This window comes from Peromyscus californicus, unplaced genomic scaffold (genome assembly GCF_007827085.1).
Source record: "Peromyscus californicus insignis strain IS unplaced genomic scaffold, ASM782708v3 Scaffold_10__1_contigs__length_136768540, whole genome shotgun sequence".
Taxonomy (NCBI): domain Eukaryota; kingdom Metazoa; phylum Chordata; class Mammalia; order Rodentia; family Cricetidae; genus Peromyscus; species Peromyscus californicus.
Window position 1 is genome coordinate 115,364,138 of NW_026294391.1, and position 26,974 is coordinate 115,391,111.

A 26,974-nucleotide genomic window follows, 5' to 3' on the forward strand; every position below is an offset into this window, starting at 1 on the left:
ACATGTCTAACTGCCGGAAAATGGAGTTAAGAGATGTTTAGTGGGGGCCTTGGAATGACTCTTGTGATGGTGAATTGGAATCAGAGGTACTAGTATGAACTCAGGATTTTTTTTTTCTTTTGAGACAGGTTCTAAAGAGCCTAGACTGGTCTGGAATTCAAAATCCTCTGCCTTAGTCCCTTGAAGTGTGCTCCACAACAGAACTCATGATTTTGAATAGACAGATATACATGTCTGTTTATGTGGCATACTTATGCATGTATTATGTATTCTCAGGCCCCTGAACAATTATGCCCTGGTGGCAACCATGATACCTAGTGTCCTTACCTTAGTTTTTAACATCATTCTCTAAATGAATCAGAGCTCCTTGGAGAAATAGCTGATCCCAGGGGCTAGGACAAAGAAAGTATGAATCTGGGATATCTTGTAACCAACAGTTAAAAACAGCAACAACACTCAATAACAGTGTATGACAAAAGGACACAGAAGGGGCTAGAGAGATGGCTGCATGCTTAAGAGTACTTGCTGTTCTTCCAAAGGACCCAAGTTTTGTTGCCAGCACCTACACTGGGCAGCTCACAACCACCTATAACTCCAGCTCCAGGGGATCCGATGTTTTCCTTTGGCCTCTGCAGGCACCCACACACATTTGGTGTACACACACACACACACACACACACACACACACACACACACACACACGTAATAAAATCTTTTTTTTTTAAAGGAACACAGGAACATGCTCAGAGTGTGTGCTCTGTCCAAATCAACAACCAAAGTAATGGTGATGGATGAAAGTACACCAAGTAAAACAGAAGCCAGTGAGTCCACACTGACACGAATAAACTGTGGATAGGGAAATTCTCCTTCATAGTGCAATACCAGCTAACAAATGTTGGCGGAATGACAGAACCAGAGTCACCCATAGGTAACCACTATGCCATCAGGCCAGAAAGAACATGGATACTCAAACAGGCAAAATTGGAACAGGTCCTCAGATTTAATGATCATTTTGATAGCTGTAAATTGGGAATGTTTTTATCTTTAGGAAAGTTCATTTAATGGTAATGGAGTATCATGTCTATAATTTATTCCTGCACAGCTCAGAAGTTAACATACAGAGAGAGAGAGAGAGAGAGAGAGAGAGAGAGAGAGAGAGAGAGAGAGAGAGAGAGAGAGAGAGAAAGAGAGAGAGACAGACAGACACAGACAGACAGACAGACAGACAGGGGGAGGATGAAGGGACATCCATTTAGAAAGAGTGGTAAATCAAGTGTGGTTCAACTGGGAACTGAGGTGAAGAGTATATGGAACATCTTTGGGTGTTCTTGCAATTTTTCTGGACTTAGGAAATTATTTCAAAATGTAAAGTCTTTTAAAAGTAAGTCATCTATCTCTTCAAAAATACTGAAACTAAAATTAAGTGTTTATAATATGAATCATGAACTAAAGTATTTTTGCCTGTTTATAGAAGTATATTAATAGGTTTTTTAAAAGATAAAATAAACTGAAAGCAAGCAAGAAATATGTAACTATGGCAAAAGCCATCTAAACAGTTAAATGTGACGAAATACTCTCGAGAAATAGACAGATCATGTGGAGAGGTTTCTTCTCTGCTGGGTCAGCCAGCTTGAACTTGACTATAGCTACATATTAGTTCTTCTGTGTGCAGAAAACCCTTTGACTGAAAACTTGGCCTACTCCCAGAAACAGAGAACAAGCTCCTGGGATATGGCAACAGAAAATAATTATCAACAGGAATAAGAGAGGCAGACTTGTAAAATATTGTCTTTTTATACATGTATCTATGCTTTATTAAATTCACATTCTTAAGAGATACACGAGGTCAACATTTCACAAAACTTTCTATTATTCCAAAAGCAGTTTCATAAAACAGTGATTTATAAGTCATTCAAGCAAAACCAGTATCTATAGGATTTTGTTATGGTTTCATTTCTTGTACTAGTTTTCAAATAGAAGCTTAAAATATATGATATAATATGAGAATAGGAAGAAAGAATTTTACTTTGTAACAATAACTACACTGCAAATATTAGACTTTATATAAAAATAAAGGGGCACTGTCAACAAAGCTCCTCTGTGAATTAGCAAATTACCTATCTCTTATTTCCAAACAATCTCTGCACAAATTTAGCTTTCTAGTCCATTTAAACAATATAGAGGTGACCAATAACAAAAGATTAGTTTACAAAGGAAAAGGCTGTGGAAAGGTGTTTGTAGGGAGAAGGGGGGTTGACAAGGAAGGGCGGGAGTGAGAGTAACCAGAACTGTATACATGTATGAAATGGACAAATTTAAAACATTTCATTAAGTTCATTAATAAAAGAGTTGGCTTGAAACAGGAAAGTAAATCCCCCTGCCTCTTTGATCTCATCATACCATTGGGAGAATTTCAATTTTCTGCTCCAGCTTTACCTTACCACTGAATTTTTAACATGTTGAAATATCATCACATTTCAAAGATTATTTCTTAATAGTCCTAAATTTGGACTCTAAATTTGAACTCAAAAGTGTCCCTTTAAGGAAATAAGACAGAAGAGGGAGGGCAGACAAATCTGAAAGACGAAGCCGTTTCTTATGATTATGAAGGCAAAAGCCTTTGGACATGGTTCATTAACAGAGTGGATATACCAAGTGCCATCAAAGAAACGTTTCTTTAAAATGGCACACGAGGGGACGATTCTTCTAACAGCACATTTATGTTAGGTTTGAAGGATTATGAGCTTTTCACAGGCTAAAGCAACAAGGGAACTAAAGCTTCCATTAACAGCCGGTATGGCAGTGATTACAATGTAAACTTAAGAGCAGAGCCAAGTCTAGAATGGAACCGCGGCGAGCTAAGTGATGCTCTTTAATGATTAGCAGAGAGGTTTGCTTCAAGCGAGCTAATCTCTTGTCTGTGAATGCCTTCAAACCACCTCCACGGATTTTAGATGTCAAAAGACTTACGTTTAATCATTTTCTGTTTGTTTCTTACATCCACTTAGGAATAGAATATCACAATTCTAGCAGGTACATGTGAATATTAAACAAATAGTCCACCCACTGTATTGAACATTAAGAGAAATCTAACAACACAGAGATCCTACGTAGTGTAATAAGTAATAATGTCACAATAGATCACACTTGGATTTCTTAACTATTTAATCAGGAGTTTCCTCCTGTGAAAACGAGAGCGTATGTTACGTCACACTGCATATACACTGCTTAGAGCTGGAAGCAGAGGGCACAGTAGCATTGACCCTTCCAGTGCCTCAAAGCTTCCTTACAGATACTCAACTGCCCTCTATAGGGCACCAAGAACAAGAACTGGGTTCTGACTCTAGCACAACACAGTAACCCAAAAAAAAAAAAAAAAAGAAAAAAAAAAGAAAGAAAAAAAAAAAAAAAGAAAAACCCCACCAGTCACCACAGGACAAAACAAACTGAATGACAAGAAGGAATCAGGGAAAAGTCAAACTAACACTCACATACAGAAAGCTTCCATTTCCACAAGACCTTATGATATACGTCCCCTACAGCACGGCAAGGTACCCCAAGGCACCTAAGGCCTCATAACACTAGCCGAGACCCTGACAGCTTCATGGACGCTTGCTTTGTACAGTGCTTTGTGCAAATAACTATTCGTTCATTTGGAGATGCTCCACACATCTGGTCAAGGCAGGAATTTCTTCTCCTTGGTAACACCACCTAGAAATATCAACAATATTTTATATATTCCTTAGGGCACCAGGGTTGGGGGGAGAAATAGCAACTGTGGTAGCAATAGTCCTAAGAATCTGAGGTGATTAATGCAGGCATCCTGTAAGTCCGTTTACATTCTCCACTCTACATCAGTCTTTACTGCATACATTCCAACAGCAAAGAAGCAATGAGGGAGTGATGGAAGCGACTATGAGTTTCTTCCCTCGGTGAGAAATGGCAAGGAAGCAGCTCAGACAGGGAAGGGAAACAAAATGATGTACTTTAAGCTGATGCAGAAAAACAAAAGTTTGATATAATCCAAAGCAATTTGAATATTACTGTGAAATAAAGAGATGGGAAAGTATGTAGTCAACAGAGAATTTTTATAAATCTCTCAAGCAAGAGAATTTCTGATCACCTCTAATATGTCACTGCTGGGGAAAGAACAATCAGAAGATACACATTAGTGCCCCCCTTAAATGCTTGAAAGTAGGTGCTCTTTGAGGCACTAAGAAAAAAAAAATCCCCCAAGCAATCAAAACTGTGTATTTGAGATTTAGTCATCAAACGCAAAATGAGATCAGCCCAAACAGATGTTAGTAAGGTGACTATGCTTGCAAATTGAACTTTAGAGGACAGAGATGCCCAGAAATAGGAGCATCGGAATGGTTGCAATCGGCCAAACTTTAATCCCCATCGTGGATCAAAGTTCTCTGCATTCCTCACTGAATGTTTTATGTGGGAAATAGTTAAAACACTGAATCAGAAATGGTTAAGTCACTTGGGTGAGAGATCATCCATCAAGATGAACGAAGAGCATGAATTGGAGCATGCTACTGGAGACTCTGCGGGAGCGCTGCCTGTAGCCAGTGAGTCTGAGGACAAGCCACTGCTGATACTACTGCCATCCAAAATATCTGAACTGAGGACAAAGCAAAAAGAATTATAAGCGAATGCATGTATCAGGGTCAACATAACATGCAATGACATGATTTCAAGGACGCACACATCAGTACAGCATTGGTAAATAATAAGAAGCATAAAGGCCACAGCAATGAAATGCATAATGGACTATGTTGTGGGACCTATGAAATTATAGAGTAAGACTTGCCGCAACATTCTGGATAACTTGATCATCCCCTTGGAGGCACCTGACTATGTAACATATGGTAAGTGTTCCTCTTGACATGCCATGGTTATTGGGATGGGGGGGGTGGTTCCTGACCTTCTGCCTAAAAGATTTCTGTCCTCATATTTATCTTCTTACTTTTCCAGAGCCTTCGAGCAAGAATAACTGAGGTTTATCAAGGTATCGTTTCTTAAACTAGCTTAAGTGTGTCTTCAGACATATTATTCCTACTCTTGAGGACAGTCTTTCAACTGCCCTAAAACTGACCATTTTGTTTGCCCACTCCCAAGAGGCTTCAGTGCAAATATTAAAATAATTTCCTCCTCTAATTACATGCCTTTCCTATTCTTCTCAGTTTATGAAATCTTAATACTGTTTCCTTTCAGATCCAAAGGTCTCCCTGCTATCTGTAAGACTCCTTTTCTCACATCCTTCAGTTATTCCCCAGTTAAGCTTCTAAAACGCTCTCTCCTCATGGTCCCCACCACGTCTCTTTAATCCAAACAACTGGCCTCTGTTCTCATCCTCCCACTTAAACTGACTTGGATACCGAGCACCTCTATTAAGCCAGCCCAGAGATACATTTTCCAACCAGCTCAGATGCTCAGTGTTCCCAGAAATCAATCTGGCCTGCCTCAAAAGCCTGGCTTCTTCATACTTTACATGGAACCGAGAATCTCTGCTTGACATCAAGCCACCTTTCTTGCTTCAGTTCCCAGGGGTCATGGACCTATGCTCTATATTTGCCTTGAATTTACTCATTCACTTATTCTAATATTTACTAAGTGTCTGCCAAGTATAGAAACTATGTAGCTATTTGAAGGACAATGGTCCCCAGCCTCACTTAATATACAGGATAGTGGAGGAGACAGAGATTTAAATAATCAGGCTCATAAAACAATAATTAAACTTGGTGATGTGAGCAATAAAGGGAAGGAATTGGGGGGGGGGGGGCGCTATGAGAGGCTGACACATGGGTAACCTGATCTAACCTGGAGGAACTGTGAAAGGATTCTCAGAGGTGAGATTTGATTTTGATGGGAAAGGTCAGTAGGCATGAACTCGGGAAGGTGTAGGAAGAAGCAAGGACACTTCTGGGAATTCAAAGCAGAGAAGTACAGAGACAGTATAGAGTCCAGAAAACATAGTAAGAGCCAAACTGCAGGAGTAGTCCGGCAGTTTAAGTTTACACAGACACGTTTTTATTTTTGGAAACGGAAGAAAAACATAGAATTAGAGAAGGAATTATGACTCAAGGAAATACAGGTTCTAGTCTGTCACTAGCTCCTTTGCAAAGCCCCATTTTGTTCTAATGCAGGCAATCGAAATGCTATGTTAATAAAATATAATATTATTTCTGTAAGTTTCCGAGCTGATGGGTTTCCACTGAGAGCACTTTACAGTATATTTGTAAGTCTCAGGCCTCCACCGCCCCTCTGAAGAGCATCTTTTCCTCTCCCACCTTTCTACTCCTATTTTGTTTAAAAAATGCCATTTAGGGATGGGACCCAGGCCCTCACACACGGCTGGGCAAGCATGTTACCACTGGAGCTACACCACAGTCCCTCTGTCATCTCTTTCTATTGCCTGTAGGTTGTTTTTAGGTGGAGACAGATTACAAATAGGTTTTGGAAAAGCAAAAATGAAAAATGGAAACAGTATATTCCACATTACTTCTACACTATGCACACTGCCGTCAAATGCATCATTAATAATACCACTTTTAAGGAAGAAGTCTGGAAAACTTAGTTGGCTCTGATATTTGTTCAACCACATGGCAAATGGTCCAAAAATATGAATTATTCAACAACTGAAAAAAAAGTTACACAGATAATCCAAGACACTGGAAAATCAAAAGGACCTTTCTATTTGCTTTTGGAACATACATGAATTTTCCTCTGCAGCTTTTTGCCTAGACTAATATTAAAATGAATTGACTTTCCTAAAGCACATATTGGCTGGGCAGCACAGGGGCATGCTCTAGGCCGTTTGGCAGGAAGAAAGAGACTTAGATTACCATTTGGCCACCATGCAGATAATCTGAAGATAAATAAAGAATTCTTTATTGTAAGCACCAGAATGACAGGGAGCCCAGGATTAGAAGATTTCATCTGTAACAAGACCTGCTTGCTTAGGTGACTCTTGAAGTCATTCCAAAACACAAAGTAAGACTGTGCAGTGAAATGTTTTTCTAAACATTATTGATTACTTAAGAGAAAAAAGATGACATAGACATTACCAATTAGAAAAAAAACCAAAAAGGAACATTTCAAAATGTCTTCTTCAGCATTACACAGAGGTCACATGTCATATCACCCCATCTATGTGGAACGGGATTTGTGTAACTGTATAATCCACAGAGGGCACATGTCATATCACCCCATCTATGTAGAACAGGATTTGTGTAACTGTATAATCCCCATCTATGTAGAACGGGATTTGTGTAACTGTATAATCCCCATCTATGTAGAACGGGATTTGTGTAACTGTATAATCCACAGAGATCACTGTGTGAAAGTGATTTTTATTGATCACCATCACATCTTATACCAGAGCTTCTAAAAGCAACAGAGTCTGGTCCAATTTGAGTTCTTATTTTCTTGTATAACATCTGATGAGAGTGCTAATGATAACTAGAGGCCAGAAGCCAGACAATCAAAGGAAAGCAAAGATAACTGAGACCAGACACAGGACTAGCTGAATTGAAAGTTAAATGATCCTCACATGCCACTATTCTATGCATATATATTAAAAATAAGCTAGGGGGACTGCTGAGACGGCTCAGTGGGTAAGGGCGCTTGCTGCCAAGCCTGATGACCTGAGTTCAATGCCCAGAACCAACTCCTGAAAGTTGTCCTCTGATCTCCACATGTGCATGCCCTCACACAAATAAATAAACAATTACAGAAAATCCTCTAGGCATGGTGACACATGCCTGTGATCTCAGAATTTCAGAGGCAGAAGCAGGAGCATCAGGAGTTCAAGGTCATCCTTGGCTACATCATGAGTTTAAGGCTAGCTTTGGATACAGAATAAAAATTCTGCCTCAAAAAGCAAAAGAAAAACATTAAAAATAATAATGATAGCTAAAGTGTGATAGCACATGTCTGTAGACCCAGAAGTCATGAGGCTACACTGAGATACATACTGAATTTTAGGCCAGTCTGGACTATATAATGAGAAGACGCAAACTATAAATCTAAGTCAAACTATTAAAATTAACCATCACATTAAACACTGATGCACTTTTACAGGCAAACAGGTATTCACTTCATCTTCACTCTAGGCTAGGGACCCTGAAAGTATCTTTGTTTGCTTTGCAGTGCTGCAGACACGTACAGTCCTATCCCAGCCGGATAAGGAACAGAAGGGCAGCATCCCACAGCACAGAAGGGAAGTTCTTACTATGAAAAACAAAAACCAACCAACCAAAGAACTGAAGTACTGACTAAGGCAGACTTCTGAATTACACTCAAACTCTTGATGTTCACACATACTAAATGTAAAATGATCTAATTCCAGCTTTTAGTGGCAATGGTCCCCACATTCTGTTGACAGTGATTTCAGGATTTTTTTTAAGGGGAAAAAGGAAATAAAATGTGTGCTCAAATGGACACAAACCCTAAATGGGTTCACAGTGTTCTAACTTAATTTATACTTCAAAGATGTCAGATTTGAAAGATTATTAGCTAGCACATAAACTTTAAGGACTATAAAATGTTTCTTTTCCTTCTCTTCGTGGGATGGGACAGGGAAAAAGAAAAGTTTAAAAAGATGAGATCCTATCTGCTAGTTATCAGATCTTTGAGCCACTCTCTACCAGGTATCAAAAGAAAGTTTGCTTCCTTTCCACTTTCAGCAACAGAAATCAGGGCGCAGGTGGTTCCTATTTCTGGCCCTACTTCTAAGAATATGGATGGATGATTTTGACCAATGGAACTGCATTAAGAGACAGAAGTGTCTGTAAAAGCAGAATCCAGATTCATTATTAAGAGTAACTCACAAAAATTCTTCCCTGCAAACATAAGTGTCAGCATCCTTAGTATATAATGTGTCCTGCAGATCTTAACACAATTTCAAGCTTTAAGATCCTTTGAGATGCCACAAATTCATCTAAAAATGTTACTTGAAAGTTGAATAACTTTTTTTTTTTTTTCCGAGACAGGGTTTGTCCACGTAGTTTTCGTGCCTGTCCTGGATCTCACTCTGTAGACCAGGCTGGCTTTGAACTCACAGAGATCCGCCTGGCTCTGCCTCCCGAGTGCTGGGATTAAAGGCGTGTGCCACCACTGCCCCCCACCCCCGCTAATTAACTACCTTTTGAAAGGCTTGTGTGTGTAGTGCATGCATGTGTGTGCATATGAATATTCATGTCTGTCATTGCTCATGTAGAGACCAGAGGAGGCCAGAGGAGGATGTTGGGTCTCTCTTGGCCTTCTCTTTTGAGACAGGCTCTCTCACTGAACCTAGAGCTTCCAGTTTTCTTAGCTATGCCAGCTCATCGGTAAGCTCCAGTGAGGCACCCGTTTCTTCCCTCAACCCCCAGTACTGAAGTTATAGGCGTGTGTGGCCATGCCTGGCTTTTCTGTAGGTGCTGCAGATCTGAACTTGGGTCCTCATGTTTGCACAGCAAGTGCCACTGTCCCAGTTATTGGTTTTGTTCTCTCTGGGGGAAAGGGTCTCACGCTGTAGCTCAGACTGACCCCTAACTCCTAGACACTTTGATCCTTTCAACTCAGCATCCATTCAGTTTGAGGTTCATTTAGCATTAATGTCTGTGGCTCCAGGGCTCTCACAGCAACTACAGGTTCACTCCTGGTTTGTAAGAGCAACTCAAGTTCCACTACAGCACTCATAGCTAGCTAAGGCTGTGCTGGTAAAAGATGAGTGCCAGACAAGAAAAGGGGACCACACAAAAATACTGTGCTGATTCCTTTTGTTCTTCTTTTGTTTTGGTTTGGATTTTGGCATTGCTGTGGATAAAACCCAGGGCCACGAGCATGCTAGAAAAGTGCTCTATCACTGGGCTGGACCTCCTTCTGGTTTTCTTTTGCTTGATACAGCGTCACTATATAGTTCAGGCCAACCTGTTTCACTATGTAGCCTAGGCTGGCCTCCACCACGGCAATCTGCCTCAGGCTTCATTGTGCTAGGATTACAGGAATGTGCTACCACAACCTGCTCCCTATCCTTGCTTTCTAATTTGCATGAATGTCTTTTGGTATTTTGGGGCAATGTAAAAAGAAAAAGACAAAAAATATAAATATATATATAAATCTCACCATGCATTTTTTTTTTGCCATGCTGGAGGTGGAACACAGAGCCTTGTACAAGCTAAACATGCTCTCTACCACTGAGCTACACACCCAGCTCCTCATTCTCCTTGTTTTCTGCTTGGAAAAATGTTGTGAACTTTTTCCTCATTGGATCACTTGATAAATAACTGGGTAAGCAAATCTATTTATAGTCATGTGCCTATATTCACACTTTACCAAAAGAGCCACATGCAGTGTGCACGAGGTATATAGTTTCATCCACTAGTCCTCTTGACAAGCTTCATGAATTACTCTTTGCAATCTCTACATACCTGGGGAGACACACTGTACCAAAATTAGCAATTGAGCTACCAAGGACACAGAGACAGTGGAAGATACAAATAGGACCAATCTACAAGGTTCCCAACAGTACCAGTCAGCAAGCCTCATGAATGACGATAAGCTAGGACTTGCTCACCTAGAAGTGCAAGTTATCTTAAACAAAATGATACACATGCAATTTGGGAAGAAGAAATTGTCAACCCTTAGAGCAGTGAGTGGCTTTTATATTTTTTTCCATTTAGTGGGTTCCATTTTATTCTATTTTTAAAGTGAATGCCCTTGTGAGTTTTTTATAAAAGGACTCTCAGCTATAAAACCCAGGGATCGAAAAGTTCTGCAAACTACTACACAATTGTATATAGAATAGGGGTACTCAGCAAGTTGACGGGAATATCCTGAAAGATTTCAAAATATTATCTAGGAACTGCTACTATGCCTTCCTCCCAGATGTCGGTTGTCATCCAATTGCTCAACTTCAAGAATAGGAAAAGAAGTCAATTCGCTCATAAAACACTGAAAACCCTTACGTTACAGACCTAAACTAGAATGAGAAAGATTATCAGTCATGTGACGTGGATCGTAAGAATTAGTAACTACTACTATTAAAAAACCTGCACATTTAAGCTGGGATTGATGGTACATGCCCATGGTTCCAGTGCTCAGGAGGCTTAAGCAGGAGGGGTGTAAGTTCTAGGTCAGCCTGGATTACATAGTGAGCTTGAGGTGAGCCTGCACTATATAGTAAGGTTATGTTTCATAATGCAATGAGAAACTGCAATCCTTTTTTTTTTGGTTTTTCGAGACAGGGTTTCCCTGTGTAGCTTTGCGCCTTTCCTGGAACTCACTTGGTAGCCCAGGCTGGCCTCGAACTCACAGAGATCCGCCGGCCTCTGCCTCCCGAGTGCTGGGATTAAAGGCGTGCGCCACCACTGCCCAGCTCGAGAAACTGCAATCTTAATTAGCATTGTGATTGACTACTATAAATTTTCTGAAAAGATTTTCTCACAATAGATCACATTACCTAGCAAATACCTCAGGTATAATGCTTTGAATATGAAATGTCCCCTACCAGCTCATGCTTGAAGGCTTGGTTGCCTGGGTAGTGGCACTATTTGGGTGGTGGCAGAAACTTTAGGAGGAGGAACCCACCTGAAGCAAGGAAGGTACTGGGAGCACGAACATGAAAGTCATACTTATTCCTAGTCCCTTCTTTTCTCTCTGCTTCCTGGTTTCCATGAGGGCAGTAGCCCCTGACAGATATTCCCACTGCCATCATGACCTGCATCAGCACAGGCCCAGAATCAAGAGAGCCTGAGAACTACAGACTGGACCTTCTGAAACCATGAGCTGAATGAAATCCTCCTCCCCTTGCTCATGCCAAGGATTTTGTCCTAGTGATACACATAGCTAAGAGAATGTAGCCATCTCTCAGAAGTCAAAAGCATGGAACATGAAATGCAATCAGAGCAGTGATAATTACTATGCATTTTCTCCACAGCAACCCACAGGCTTTCTCCCACCAGTCAGCTGATGACACTACACAATACTATCCCATCCCTATCTATTGAGAAAGTCTGACCTAACAGGCTGAGAAAAAAATAAATGTGCAAAAAGGATACACATACTTCCAAAGAAGTACTTGGGGCTTTCAGAGGACCTGGTCATTCAAAACCATCTCCACCTCTGTGAAGACTTGCCCTATGTGAGCGTGCATTACATTTTATATTATCTCAATATTCTTTCAATGTGGTTCTTTTTAACGTGAGTCATACCCTAATAGTTTTGTTTTTTTTTTTTTTCATTTCATTTTTACCATGAACTGAGATCAGACAGTTGCGGAGCATCTGCAGACAGCATGCTGGTGGTGCCTTGGAAGATTCTCTTGGGCTGGCTTTCTGTCTCCATCTCCCCTACAACACAAGAAACGTAGCTACATAAAACAGTTTTACAAACACAGGAGCACTGCTGAAATGAGGGGACATTTGTTTAGCCAAAGCTCAGAGTATTCCAAGCTCTTACATAAAAGTGCCCACATGTGCCAGGAGTCTAGAGCTCCAGAAGGCAGGAAGAACAAGAGTTCAAGCCTGGGCTACACAGCTACTTCCAGGTCAGCCTACACTATGTAAGAGTTTCTCTCAAAATACCTCCCCCTTAAAACAGTGACCTTCTTATGTGCTTGAATAAAAAGAAATACGCTTTTTTATACCTTGACCAAAAAAGTAATAGCTTTAAATTTTTCATGCATTATGTTTAGCATGTTACTCTCTCTCTCTCTCTCTTTCTCTCTCTCTCATAAAAGAGAACACTGATTTTATCAGACAGCCTGAATCAAAGCTTACCAAATGTGGAAATAAAGCAGGTATTCCCAAAAAGTTAAAGCTCACAGTGGCTATTTTATGGCTAGCAAAGATACTTATATATTATAAGTATTATATATCTTTTAATATCTTAACACATCTTGAGACAGCAACAAAATGTATTTTCTGATAGTGTGGAGATAGAAGGTTGAGTTAGATGATATACTAAATATAAAAATATAGCTGAAAGTACACCCGAAAGCAGGAACAGTAACTCGGTGCACGAACTTGGAACTGTACTGGTTTACTCAACCCTGTAGATTTTCACTGAACTTGTAATCGTAAAACATGGCACCAATGGGAATCATGCTTCACATTTTACCACTCACTAGTATGGGTTGTTTGTCTCTTCTCCCCTGCCCTGAGCTCTGTTTTTATTTTAAATGTGCATATTCCTTGGAGCTGATGGTCTTTATCTGAGCTCGAAAATAGAATGGAAAAGACAATTTAAGATAAATGTGGTGAACATGTCTGCAATCCCAGCATTTGTGAGGTAAAGGCAGGAACATAACCCCCAGGCTTGAGACCAACTGGGCTCCCCAGAATGCTACAGCAGCCTGTACTACAGAGTGAAACCCTGTCTCAAACAAGCAAAGAAGCTAGCAAAAAACAAACCTATTGAATTCAGGAGCCTAGCTATAACTCAGTAGAACCATGGAACTGAACTTAAAATTGTATGAACTACTTATGACAGAAAAAGATACAACAAGAACACATGTAAACTTCCTTTTCCCTACTATGAATTAAGTAATATTACTTTTTCTTCTGGAGCTGTTGTGAAAGTTATTGAAACTCACCAAAGTTACATTTCTCATCTACTTTGTTCAGTGAAGCTTTGAAACTGTGTAGGGTTTTCAACTCTAGCAAGGAATTCCTCCACCTACTGGTAGATTTTGGAATAGCTACTAGACAAACACTAAATTCCATTAAGTTTCTGAACAGATTTTACTTTAATAATAACAATAATAATAACTTTAGTTTAAAGTGTACTTTCATCTAATACTCTTGAGAACATTCCTAAGGTTATAAATGATTCTTTGAAAGATTAAATAAAGGGACTTGATTTACTAAATATGAATATTATTACTATATCAGGATCTACTTTCCAAAGCATATCATCTTTAATATTTTTTTATAATTTCATATATGTAAACAATTAAATTGATCATATTCATCATCAATTCCCCCCTCCTATACTCCCTGGGTCCTCTACCCACCATGTCCCCACTCCAACTTCGTATCTTCCTGATTTGGTTTATAACCTACTAAGTCCAGTTAGTGTAGTTCATATGTGCACGAGTTTGGGGCTATCCACTGGAGTATGGGCAAACTACCAGTGGCTACAACTCTGGGCAGTCCTGGGTAGTTTAGAATTCATTGTGTAACCCAGCCTGGCTCCAAACTTATAGTGATCCTCCTGCCTCTGACTTCTGGTTTTGAACTCCCCAAGTAGCAGAGAATGACCTTGATCCCTCCTGATCCCCCTGCCTCTACCTGCCAAGTACAATGATTACAGGCATTCACCACCAAACTGTTTATGCCCCAGTAGAGCAAACTGAGGGCTTCATACATGTCAGGCAAGTACTCTCCCACTCGTGTGACATGCTCAGTCCTGCTGGATACTTTTGAACAGCCTGCTGAAGCTGAACTGACTCGTCCTGCTATCTCCACTACCCAAGTGTTGTGATTGCCCAGTTGTGTGTCACCATATCTAGCTATCCTTAAGTCTAAGTTGTATCAAATATAACACCTCTGATTTTGTGTGTGAGGCTAGGGCTAGAAAGATTTCACCAAAGCCATTTTCCTAGTATTAGTTTCTTGGCCCTGAAGGTGATCTGAATTGCTTTATTTGGTTTTGTGGGTTTTTAAAAAAAGATTTACTTACTTTTATGTGTATTAGTGTTTTGATTACATATATACATGTGCACCCATGCATGCCTGGTGCCTGCAAAGGCCAGAAGAAGGTATCAGATCCCCCGGAAACGTGCCTGCTTGGAACTGAACCCAGGTCCTCTCCAAGAGCAGTATTTGGTCCCAATCACTTAGCCATCTCTTTAGCCCCCTATTTATTTATTTGTTTGTCTATTTATTTATTTATTTATTTATTTATTTGCTTACTTATTTACTCACTCATTTATCTATCTATCTCTCTATTTATCTATCTGTCTATCTATCTATCTATCTATCTATCTATCTATCTATCTATCTATCTATCTATCTATCTATCTATTTCTGTTTCTTGAGACAGTTTCACTCTATACTACAGGCTGGCCCTGGTAGTTCTATGGTCTTAGCCTTCCAAGTGCTAGGATTACAGTCATAAACCATCACCCTTAGCGGAACTGCTCTTTTTTTAGTTTTCAAAGATTTATTTTTATCATTTTTAGTTGTGAGTGTGTTTGCATTTCTGTTGGTATGTGCATATGAGTGGAGGAGCCTTTGGGAAGCCAGAGGCGTCAGATTCCCTGGACACGGAGTTGCAAGTGGCTATAGGCCACCTAATGTGGGTGCTGGGTACAGAACTCAGGTCCTTTATAATAAATAGCATTGTGCTCCCTTAACCACTGAACCATCTGTCCAGACCCTGCATTGCTTTTTTCTTAAGACAATTGTTAAAACTCTTCTTTAAAATGACATCTGCTTATGCCTGTAGCTTAAAGTGTTTTCCTTTAGCAATTCTAGTGTTTCAGGTTTTATACTAAGGTCTTTGATCAACTTCAAATTGCCTTTTTTTTTTGTTTTTTTTGAGACAGGGTTTCTCTATGTAACAGCCCTGGCTGTCCTGAAACTCACTTTGTAGACCAGGCTGGCCTCAAACTCACGGAGATCCCCCTGCCTCTTCAGATCATTGAAAGGCAATTATTTGGGGAATATATATTTATAATATGAATATAAGCATATGATTCAGATATGAATTATAAAAATATAGACAACATAAAATAGTTAATTTATGTAACTTAGAACCTGTAGAGCATGTGCTGAAAATGTTTAACATTTCTTTAGAAAAAAAAAAAAGTAATTCTGTGAATTCATTTTGGACAAAAATTCTAATTTAGGCTTGGCTAAACTCAGTATTTCCCCCAATATTATTAAAATGAAGGTATACATATTTAGTAAGGTATACAATGTCATGATCTGGTATATATGCAAATACATTTATTACCATGCCTACTTATCTCTTTTCTGGTGTGTTGCAAGAACATTTAAAATGTACTCTCTTAGTAGGTTTAAGGATGTAGCACAGTACTGTCAGCCATAGCTACCACATACCTTTTCTCTTAAGAGGACCAAGAACACTGGGCTTGATGCACTTGCCTGGACTCTGACGACTCCTGCTTTGACAAATAAACAAATAGAATGAGATGAAGTGCTTCCAAGATGAAAGACTAACAGCATTGCAGCCCACCAAATAAGTAACATGGACAGTCATACAGTCAGAAATACAAAGTGCTTACATGGTAGGGTGATTTGAGTCAGCATATGGTGATATGAAAAAACATGGCATTTTAAGCCTTTTAAAAAGTACTAAGGCAAAATACCCACAATTGCTTAAAGAAAAGTGTCTTACTAAAAATGTATTTGGATTTTGATCTATAACCTCTTTTATCTTTAAAAAGGGTATTAGTATGCTAGTGTGTGTGTGTGTGTGTGTGTGTGTGTGTGTGTGTGTGTGTGTGTGTGCGCGCGCACGCGCATTTTCTCTGAATATAAATCAACACTAAGGCACTGGGGATGTAGCTTAGTGATAGTGTTTGTCTAGCATTCAGGAGGCTCTTGGATCAAGCCTCAGTATCACACTCAATCCATCAATCAACATTAAATCTCAAACACAGAATCTTGCAAAATATTAATGCCTCAATATAAGTGATGAGCATATGGTTGTTCATTATGAAGTTCTAACTATTTTGATGTATGTCTGAAAAATTCCATAATAAAATTAATTTGAGGAAAAAAGTAATGAATAATACTCCAGACACTCCTCTCTCTCTCTCTCTCTCTCTCTCTCTCTCTCTCTCTCTCTCTCTCTCACTCACTCTCTCTCTTTCTGTGTGTGTGTGTGTGTGTGTCTATGTTATGCGTGTATGTGCACATGCATGTGCAAGTTCATGTGCCTGTTTATGTGCCTGTGTGGTAACATTCTTGGAGTCCAAAGAAGGATGGTCTATCACAGTCCACCTTATTCCTGTGAGACAAGGTCTCTCACTAAATCTGTAGCTAGGCTAAGCAAGCCTGAGCTATCCTCCTGTCTCAACGTCTCAGTGAGGTTACAGGTGTGAATGGCCATGATGAGCTTTACACATGGGTTCAGGGGTCTAATTTCAGATCCTCATGCTTGCAAGCACTTTTCCCCACCCAGCCGTCTTTCCAGTCCCCACATTCAACACTGCAATTCACTTACACTGAAAAGTGTCTTGGATTCAGAAGAGGACTTGATGGCATGTCACTGCTACTCATAAACATTTGCGAGGATGGTGAAAGGCACTGCTAGGGAAAGTAGATGTTCCATTAAAACAGTTACAGCACTCCAGGTTTCCAAAGGTGCTCTTTGGTTCTGATTTTTGTTTTTCAAAAGGTTCTATTGAAATACGACAGAGACAGCGTAGCTCTGCAAGTGCCTCCTCCTACATACGACATTTCCCAGTTTGCTACCATAGCTTTGCATTGCTTCTTCAAGTCCGGGGAGAATTTAAAGTTGAACTGTGTATATATATTTTAGAATAAACAGTTTGCTGTGGAAAAGACAGTTAACATCTTGTTGACAATATCCTACCTTTTCAAATCCTCTGGTTGGGGAAGGTGCCGGAGAAACTGGAGTAAAGTCAATTCTCTTTGGAGAATATAATTTCTCTGGCTTGTCAAAATCACTATCACTCTGTAAACATAAAATATTACCCTCATTCAGCATATCGCAGTACTACTACAGTAACTACTACAGTATATTCTGAAGAGTAGAAATGGACACATTCAAACATTCGGCTGGTAAAGCAGAGATCAAAACTAAGAGTCACTCTGGAAGCAGGAAGGCTATCGGTCTATGAAAGAAACTACCAAGTCAGTTGACGGACACAGAGATTTCCGGGAAGTTATAAAATCAGCACACATGGGAACACTTTACCAGGCTCAAGCTCTCATCCCATGACTGGCTTATCTGCATTCCTCCTTGGACTTCCCTAAAACAGAAACAAAAGCCATCAGAGTTTATAAACAAGACAGAGTAGGCGAGGCCCTGCCCTTGCTAACCACTAACCTTTCATGTGAAGCTTCTCTGTTCATCATGTCCAGGCCTTCTTCCTACAAGGATAAGCACATGTGCTAAATCATAGTTTTCAGCCACGTGTCTATTTCAAAGAACACTGAAATAATCCCAGAGGATCAGAACTACCCTTCTTAGACCGGCAGCCATGCCTTACCAGTATTTCACGGCAGACTCAGAAGAAGGATAATGCTTCCAGCTAACCGGAGTGGCACCCTCCAGCTAACCGGAGTGGCACCCTCACTAATTTTTAAGATTTTAGTCTTAAATTTCTGACCTGAGCTAGTAAGTTAAGTGTAAACACCTAGTACTCTGTGCATCACAAAGCATCAGTTGCTGTCAGTATTAGTGTACAACCTCTTCCTACATAATTCTTCATATTCTTAGAAACTCAGCTCTTCAAACCCTTAAACATTAATACACCAGAGGCAATGCAAGCAGTCTTTAGAAAGCATACCAGGTGTCCAACCTCAAAGCACCATCTGTCGCCAGACAGGCCCTGACTTTAGCACTTTTCCCAAATGAATGGAAAACTGTATAAATCTAAGGGAAAAAAGATTGGGCCTTGGAAGTAGTCATTATTTCACTAATCTAAAATAAGAAGCTATGTGAAATGGGAAAGAAAAAATGCCAATGATATCAATTTTTATTACTGATGCACTAATGAGTAAAGATAGGCTAACAAACCCAACATAACATTTTGTATATGATTAATGTTCTCAAAAATACTTTAAAATGGCAATAAGAACATTTTGCTTCCATGCTGTAAATCATCTCCAAGGTTTGATTTCTAATGCTATCACCACAAACCATAACAGTTAAAGGAAGACCAGCTTCAGGGAGAGAGTGTTTGCCTTGCATGCACACCGCCCACCCTAGCGAGGATCAATGAAAGAAGGCAAGGTTAACCTTCAAAATAATTGCTGTTTTCCTTACATCATCTTTTCTTCTCCTTTAGACAGGATTTCATATAGCCCAGGCTGACTTTGAACTCACTGCTTAGCTAGCTGATGATGACCTTGCATTTCTGATCCTCCTGTCTCCACCTCTTGACTATCTTGAATATCTTGTATATGGAGTGCTGGGGATGAACCCAGGGCTTCACGCATGCCAGGCAAGGACTCAATCAATGGTCTCAAGCCCTCATCTTTTAATATCACAAAACTGAAATGATTTGGAGGCCAAATTATGTTCCTTCGAAAATAATCACAATCTTGTCACAGAAGGTAAGATATAATTCAAACCAGTGGATCTTACAAAATTGTAACATTTGTAATGTAAATAATTATTATTTTCTAAGAAATACAAATGAACTTGCAAGTGTATCAAATCAAACAAGACAATTATTCTGCTTAAGAAGCTTTATGCTATTACAACAACAACAACAAAAACCAATTCTAATGTGAGCAGTAGAACAATGGGCTTTTTAGGCAAAAGCTAATTCAAGTAAAATTATCCACTGAGACATGATTTTCCCTTAAAAGGCACACCTCCATTACCTACCCCTTCTGTATTTTTCTCTTCTAAGCTTTGAAACAAGAAAAGCTGTACAAGTAAAATCCTTTGTAAAGTCATTTTTTTTTGTATTATGAAAGCAACACGTTTACCACTGAACTTTTAATGAGTTTGTTGAAAAATTATCTTCCAGGTAAGGAAATAAGACAGGGTTACTTTAACAGGCTGATGTGGGAAGCACCCGTGTGTCGTCTAGAGAACTAATGCATACCAAAAGGTAGTGAGTGACCTCATGAGGAGAGCCCCAGTGAGGAAGAAGTCAGAAATTTCAACGTAACACTGATTAAACATACAACTTCTCCATCTTAGACAAAACTATAAAGTGGCTCTGAAACAGAGAGAGAGAGAGAGAAAAACAGAACTATGTCTAGAACCAGAAACAAGAATAATTTATCAGCTGAAAAAAAAAAACCTTCTAGGAGCTTTAGGGAGATGCTGGGTAAATGGTGTTAAGGAAAGCAAAGAGCTCAAGTGGGATAAGAAATGAGCCCCCTGACACAGACAATTAAGTGGGCATTAGTGACATTTTCAAGGACAGCCTTTAATGGAGTTGTGGTAGAAGCAGCAAGATTACCAACTAGCAGGAAATTAGGAGACAAGGCGCCAGATACAGTCACGGCTAGATCATTCTTTGAAAAAGGCCAGGGAAGAGAACGGGAGGAAGGACAGACAGACCTACAGGAAAAAAGGTCAATGTCCCATAGAACATGTGTGAGGAAAAGGTGGGAGTCAAAGACTTAGAGAGGAGGAGACTGAGGGGTAAGAGAGGAGACAACAGCTACACCAAGTGCCAGGGGCATCAGAAAACATCTTGACCACCAGGGAGCAGCACCACATGTGAAGACAAAGGCAGTTTAAGGAGAAGAACACCGGTATTATAAAAGACAGGCGTCAGGGCTGGAGAGATAGCTCAGTGGTTAAGAGCTACTGCTCTTGCAGAGGACCTGGGGTTCAGTTCCCAGAAGTCACATGGCAGGTCACGTCTGTCTGTGACTCCAATTCCAGGAGATCTAACACCCTCTTCTGGCTCCCAAGGGCTCCTGAATGCACATGGTGCACATATATTCATGCAGGCTCAAACACATATTAAAAAAAAATAAATCATTAAAAAATTCAAAGATAAGGGGTCTGTTTTAGCTGTGAAATGAGAAGTGTCTTTGGCTGGAAGTGAACAGTGGTAAATCAGGAAGTTAACAGAGACCAAAGAACAAAAAAGCTTTACAATATGGCGTTGGAGAACAGCATGGAATCAGTGGTACCTCAGCCCCCTGAGAGAAATCATCTTTCCTTTCAACCTTCCCATCTTTTCAACTTCTCTCCTTGTAATCAAAGCAACACCACTCCCCTGGTCACAATGAGACACAATTTCAGTCAGTTGGAGTCCTCCTTCTCCCAGAATTGTTATTTTAAAAAGTTGTAATAGCATAAGGCTGCTTAAGCAGAATAATTGTCATGTTTGGTTTTATACTATTACACATTCATTTGTATTTCTTATGGAAAATAGTAATTATTTACATTATGACTGTTACAATCCTGTAAAATCCATCTGTTTGAATTCTATCTTACATTGTGACAGGACTATGATTATTTTGAAGGAATGTAATTTGGCCTCCAAATCAACTGCTAGCAACTACTAGCAGACCTTTAACCCACACATACCCCTTCTGATTTGCTGCCTCTAACACACCACTGAGTTGGAAGCTTACTATAATTGTGTATAAATTTTAGATGATTCACATATATCTAATCAGTCGGCAGATTATGGAGGTCCTACGTCCTCTCTGCTTGTCTTTTTACCATCTCATCCTTTCCATTTCATTTGCCAGCGTTTTACTCTTTGCCTGTTACTATGGGACACGGAAGAGCACATTAAGATTTATACAGTGTGCTGTAATATTAGTATAGAGTGTCATTAATATCATGATGGTGTGGGAACATGTACAAAGGAGATATAAGGATTAAAGTAGGTTTTGAAGGAGCAAAAACGCGAGAAAGGAGGAGGATGGGGTTGATGGGCAGCATAAGGATCAGTGAATTACCATGGCCCTTTAGAAAATGAGGCAGCCAGAGCAAAGGATGGGGAGTAAGGACAGATGAGCCTAGACCAGAGTGGATAAGAATCTTCACCTCTTATAAAAGAGCTAAGTGAAGTGTAGAGAGGCCAATTCGTTTTCCCCATCTTTGCTATGCTTCTCTTATCAGGAGCACAGCTGTATAACACGTAAGAACATTTTTCATATACCCAACAAAAATAAGTAGCTATATTTTCAAGTGCCGTCAGGGAAGTAGGTGAAGCGAATCAAACCTCTAGATAGCTAGCATCCCCTCTCTAAGTATTTTTAGCCAGTTCAGTGGAAATCTTTCTAAATGTGTTAGAATGCCCCCTTTCTCAGACTGGTTAAACCAAACAGAACGGCACTGGAAGATCTCTAGTCTAGTGTCAGCCCAGTCACTTACTGCTGTGTGACCTAAGCAAGTCACTTGGGTTGGAGTCAGCCGCTGCTGCTCATAGCTGAGACAAACCCCTCATGCCTCGTCTCTTCTCCACTTTGTGGAGACTGTTACATGAACTAAACGAGTGAAAGGACTTTGTACCATGGAAAATACAATCCAAGTGGACATGTTACTGGAAATTCAGAGAAGGTTAATGACCAGGGATCCTCTAGAATATGGCCATATGCTTCCAGACTAGTGACACCCTCGGGACTATCAACAGGCTCTTAGCCCTTGTGCCAAACCACAAACTATTGGGAGGGGAAAATCCTGCCTGCTGTTCTGCTTTTCCCTCTCCTCTCTGCTGGCAAGTATTAGCAGACCTTTAACCCACATGTACCTCTTCTGATTTGCTGCCTCTAACACACCACTGAGTTGGAAGCTTATTATAATTGTGTATAAATTTTAGATGATTCAGGGGTCAGAGAGGCTGTCCTATAAATAAATGGATGAACCTTTGTGCACAGACTATGGAAATCTAGTTCAGCCATTTAGAGGTCCGTGTGCTTACATCTCAGATGTCTAAAGCTGCCGAGTGAGTGAGCTCTGCATGTGAAGTGCTACTATATAAAAACCTCTTCATAATTTCCCCAGAGCAGACATCTAATACAGTGATTCCCAACAGCTCTGGCTACAGAGAAGATACACACTCATCCACTCTTCTGGGAATATAAACATGTAGTTTCCAGGGGTCTTTATTTTAGACAACCAGTGTTAGCTGACAGATGAGTGTCAGAAACACTCTGCCACCATTTAAGTGATTTTTTTTATATCCTAACACAAATAAAGACCATGGTTCTCAGCTATATTTGGAAGTTACTCCTGATTTACCTCACAACTGTGACGCAAGTAGAAATAAATAACAAGGGATGATTTTCACAAATACAAAGTCCTACAGCAAGGAAGGCAATTTTTAAGTCCCCTCAACCCTGTGTGTGTGCGTGTATGCATGTGTGTATGTGTGTGTGTGTGTGTGTGTGTGTGTGTGTGTGTGTGTGTGTGTGTGTGTGTACCAAAAGCTGAATGGCCATGGCAAAACCAGTAGACAAGATGGGTAAAATAAGTCTTTTTTTAAAAAAATTATGCACAGCACATAATTTCCCAGAAAGAGCTATATTTGAAAGTATCTCCTCCAATCTAAATCACTGCAGATACTTACTCTGATACTTACCAAGCTATGATGGCTCATAATTGTCGCACTGTTCCTCCGAGTTCTAAGTGGATACGGCTCAAAAACCTGTGAAAGGTCACTGAAAAGTAAAAAATAAAAGGATTAATGTCTTCTAAAGGAAGCTATCTGTCAACTGAGCTCAACGGCCTCCAATCTGTAATTAACAATGAACTCTTCAATGGCTCATCATTTTCTACAGACGAGGACCTCCTTACCGTCCGTCCTCTTGGCAGGGCCAGGCTGGAGTGCTTCGGCCTCTGCTTTTGCTAGACACTTATCTCCTCAGTGGTTGGGGGACAGCTCTGAGAGGGTTAGGGCGGAGCTCCAGACTGGTTCATTCCAGCTGCTTCAGGTCAGAACTACACCCCCAAACCAGTTCCTGTCAGATGTGAGCAGCTCAGCTCTTTACCCCAGAGAACCATGAGGTTACAAAGCTTACTGCTTTGCATGTGTCACCTACCTCCTGAGAGGAGCTAGGGAGCGCGGTCTTAAGACTGAAAGAAGTCTTATCAACACGTCTGCCCCAAGCACCCGTTCTCCTGTTCTACCGCTGAATCCTGATGTCCAAGTGAACAGATATAACTGAAGAGATTTGCATTTTTTTCTCTTTGTTCATGTTTCCCCTTTGACCTCACACGCCCTACCATCATCTGTCAAAATCCTTCCTCTCCTTCCACACCTATCTCAAAAGCCTTGCTTCCGTGAAGGCACAGCACGGAATTCTCCTCATTCCACAAACATAATGTAACTATCCTCTACTTCAAACTCAAAGAAACTGGGAGATACAAGCTTTCTGAGACAGCGCCTTGCTTTTTTTTTTTTGGTTTGGTTTTTCGAGACAGGGTTTCTCCGTGTAGCTTTGTGCCTTTCCTGGAACTCACCCTGTAGCCCAGGCTGGCCTCGAACTCACAGAGATCCACCTGCCTCTGCCTCCCGAGTGCGTGTCTTGCTTTTAAAAGACATGTGTTGCTATGTTGTTCATGCTGGTTTTGAACTCCTGGGTTCAAGCATATACCACCACAGTTGGGTAAACTTTCTTTTTATTTTTGTTTGAAGAGCTAGAGATGGAATCAAGAACCTTGCATATCCCCATCAAAAGCTCTACCCTGAGCCACACTACCATACCAGTACATTTGTATGTCTGTATGTTCCTGTGGATGAAGTCATAGCCTCGTACATGTTAACAAACAGGCACTGCTAAACAGCTACATACAGAGCTCACATTTTACCTTCTATGAAAAAAGAGGTTCCCCAGCATCACAAAAAAAGCAGAAAAGCGAAAAGGAATGAAATAGAAAATAAGTGTAAATGGTTATTAAGTCTCTCCGGAGAGACGCTTTATTGGTCTTTGCATGATATCCCTGAAGTGCCTAGCAGTCTGCTCTGCCTGTGATAGGAATACAAGGATTTTCAAACCTGAACTGTTCTGGGCTCTAAGAGACCACTGACAATACCTGTTTCAGCCATCCCCGTTTTTAAATGAGAAAGCAGACATGAAAAGGTTAAATAACTCACTCAGTTCAGCTAGCTGGTGACAATTGAAACCAGGCCTGGACTCTTCGCCCCTTGTCTGTCACATCATGCTATCTTTCAAGTAATTACTTAAACTGTGGTTCACAAAACAGCGGCACTTTTTTCTTGAATTGTCTAAATGCAGGTCAGTGGGACAGCCCAAGGCCCCAGCAATTGCTTGCTTACCAGACTTTTACAAGACAAGGAGAGAGAAGGTAGGGTGGAGGATGAGACAAAGAGACAATTTCCTCTTAAATATCCAAAAATTACTTGGTAATGCCAAGGACAACATCAGAAATGCAACATTCACTTCATCATTCCCCCAGTTTCAAAATCATACTTAAATCTAGGGAAAAAATACTTGCCCCTCCGCAAAATACAGATGTTATAATCAGTTCAATTGGTGGCAAAGCATTATCAAGCCTTCGGCTGTGCTTGAAAAAAAATGTTTTGGGCTAATATTACTCCTCTGTACTATATTAATGCCCTCTGTGCGGGGGTCTCAAAATTTTCTTCAGATGAATCGTCTACTTACAAAAGGGAAATGTGATAGCCTCATTAGGTGCGCCAACCAGCCCTCATTACCACAAGATTTTACTTTAAACTTCTTAGTGTCTTGTTTACTGAAAAGACAACATCCTGCCACTAAAATTAAAGGAGTGATTTTTTTTTCCCCATTATTTTCTCAAACCTGTGGTTTACTGACCTAAGTTACAAACCATCTCTCTTTTTTTTTCTTTTAGTCACTGGAACACATTTCAGGCAGCTTAAAAAACTGAAAACACTGTAATAAATCCAAATCACTTAATAAGATATGAGCGCCCCATGTAATCCCAAGTTATTAGATAAACTATGATTTCTTAAAGCAAACCTCTGTTAATGCCAGGGTTCCTAAACTCGGCATAGAAACAGCAGCTCTTAGAGACAGGTGTCAAGTTACAAGCCTAATTCAGGGGGTTCAGCTTGACTTGCCCTGATGGAAATTAGCCAGGAAAAGCAACCTGTCAGCAGAGCCAGAAGGTTTCTACATTCTTTTTCAGAACTGGACAACACGGCCCCCAGGTAGAGAGGGCTCTTTTCTCAGACGTAGCCAGAGTGTGAGGTCAAACTTTCCCTCCATCTAGGGAGCCAAGTCACTGTAAAGAGAATAAGACCTCAACCCCTCAGTTCGGAGTCCAGATGAACTCGAACTGGCACTTTCGGGAAGGAAGACTTCTTGCCCAGGGACAAACCTCTGAACCCCACACTCCGTCCTCCCCAGTCCAGCTCACCTGAGCACATGGATCAGGGGAGCACTGTTGGACCGTCTCAGGGTGCCCCCATCGGATGTGTCAGCCTCAAAATCCAGCTCCATTTTCTCCTGAGCCATTCGGAGACTTGCTAGCAGGCACAGCCAGCAGTGCTCACCTCTTGGTGCTTTGCTATGGACTCACTGCAGGACTGAGCTGCTGGGGACTGGCAGCTGGGGGCGGGGGCTAATGGGCGGAGGCTTGGGCGCGAGGGCGGAGAAAAGTGGGAGAGGAGGATGCAGATGAGGCAGGATGTGGGGGTGGGTGGGTGGCGGAGGAGGATGGAGAGCTTGTGTTGGGAGGGGGACAGGATGAAAAAAAAAGGATGGAGGAAAGACAAAGGCGGGAGAAGGAAAAAGGCACAGAGGTTGATAAAGGATAGATGGAAATGCAGGGCATAGGATAAATGGAAGAGGACAGAAGTGGGAAAAGAGGACAAAGGTCAGGGGAAGAGGAGCACAGGGATGGGAAAGGAGGAGGAGGGGATGTGTGGAAGAGGGAAGCACAGAAGGAAAAGAAAAGGGAGGAAACTAGGCAGTGGCAGAACTCATGCTGTCATTTTTCCCGCCTAAGACCGCAAGCGCGGCTCGGCTACAGTTGCTGTGGCTGCCTTTGCAGCGCTAGCAATAAGGACTTGACAGCTGGCCAGGCGGCCTCGGCAGCTCCACCTCCACATGCTCAGGGTCTCGGTCCAGTCCGCCATGCTCCGGGACCCGGCCCCCAGGGCCCCTCAGCGCAGGGATGGCGCCTTTTCGCTCCCTGGCCCCCGCCCGCCCGCAAGACTCGGAAAAGAGGTCGGCTCTCTGCGCCACCGCAGCGCAGCTTCTCCCTCTTATTGGTTCTAATAACCTGCGGACCCGCTGGAGCTCAAACTGAATTCTACAATCTGCCGCCTCTTTTGCCTCCCACGCTTCAGAAATGGGAGCCTCCACGGGGCCAGTTCTTCCGCATC

General features: G+C 41.0%; 1 protein-coding gene across 4 annotated transcripts; it reads right to left on the reverse strand.

Annotated features, from left to right (window-relative positions):
* Positions 1-1,785: 1,785 nt before the first annotated feature.
* Pabir2 (PABIR family member 2) lies at positions 1,786-26,974 on the reverse strand. 4 transcript variants are annotated; one of them, XM_052739642.1, is made up of 9 exons: positions 26,005-26,974; positions 23,222-23,300; positions 18,037-18,080; positions 17,905-17,959; positions 17,560-17,661; positions 17,188-17,270; positions 16,059-16,120; positions 12,245-12,341; positions 1,786-3,711 (listed from the first exon to the last, which is right to left on the reverse strand). In XM_052739642.1, exons 1-9 carry the CDS (start codon positions 26,100-26,102, stop codon positions 3,642-3,644), a joined length of 690 nt encoding a protein of 229 aa, XP_052595602.1. In that variant the 5' UTR covers positions 26,103-26,974; the 3' UTR covers positions 1,786-3,641. The 4 variants fall into 4 exon arrangements, with proteins under 4 accessions (XP_052595602.1, XP_052595585.1, XP_052595593.1 ...); XM_052739625.1 differs by having other exon boundaries at positions 1,786-4,627; XM_052739633.1 differs by having other exon boundaries at positions 17,188-17,273.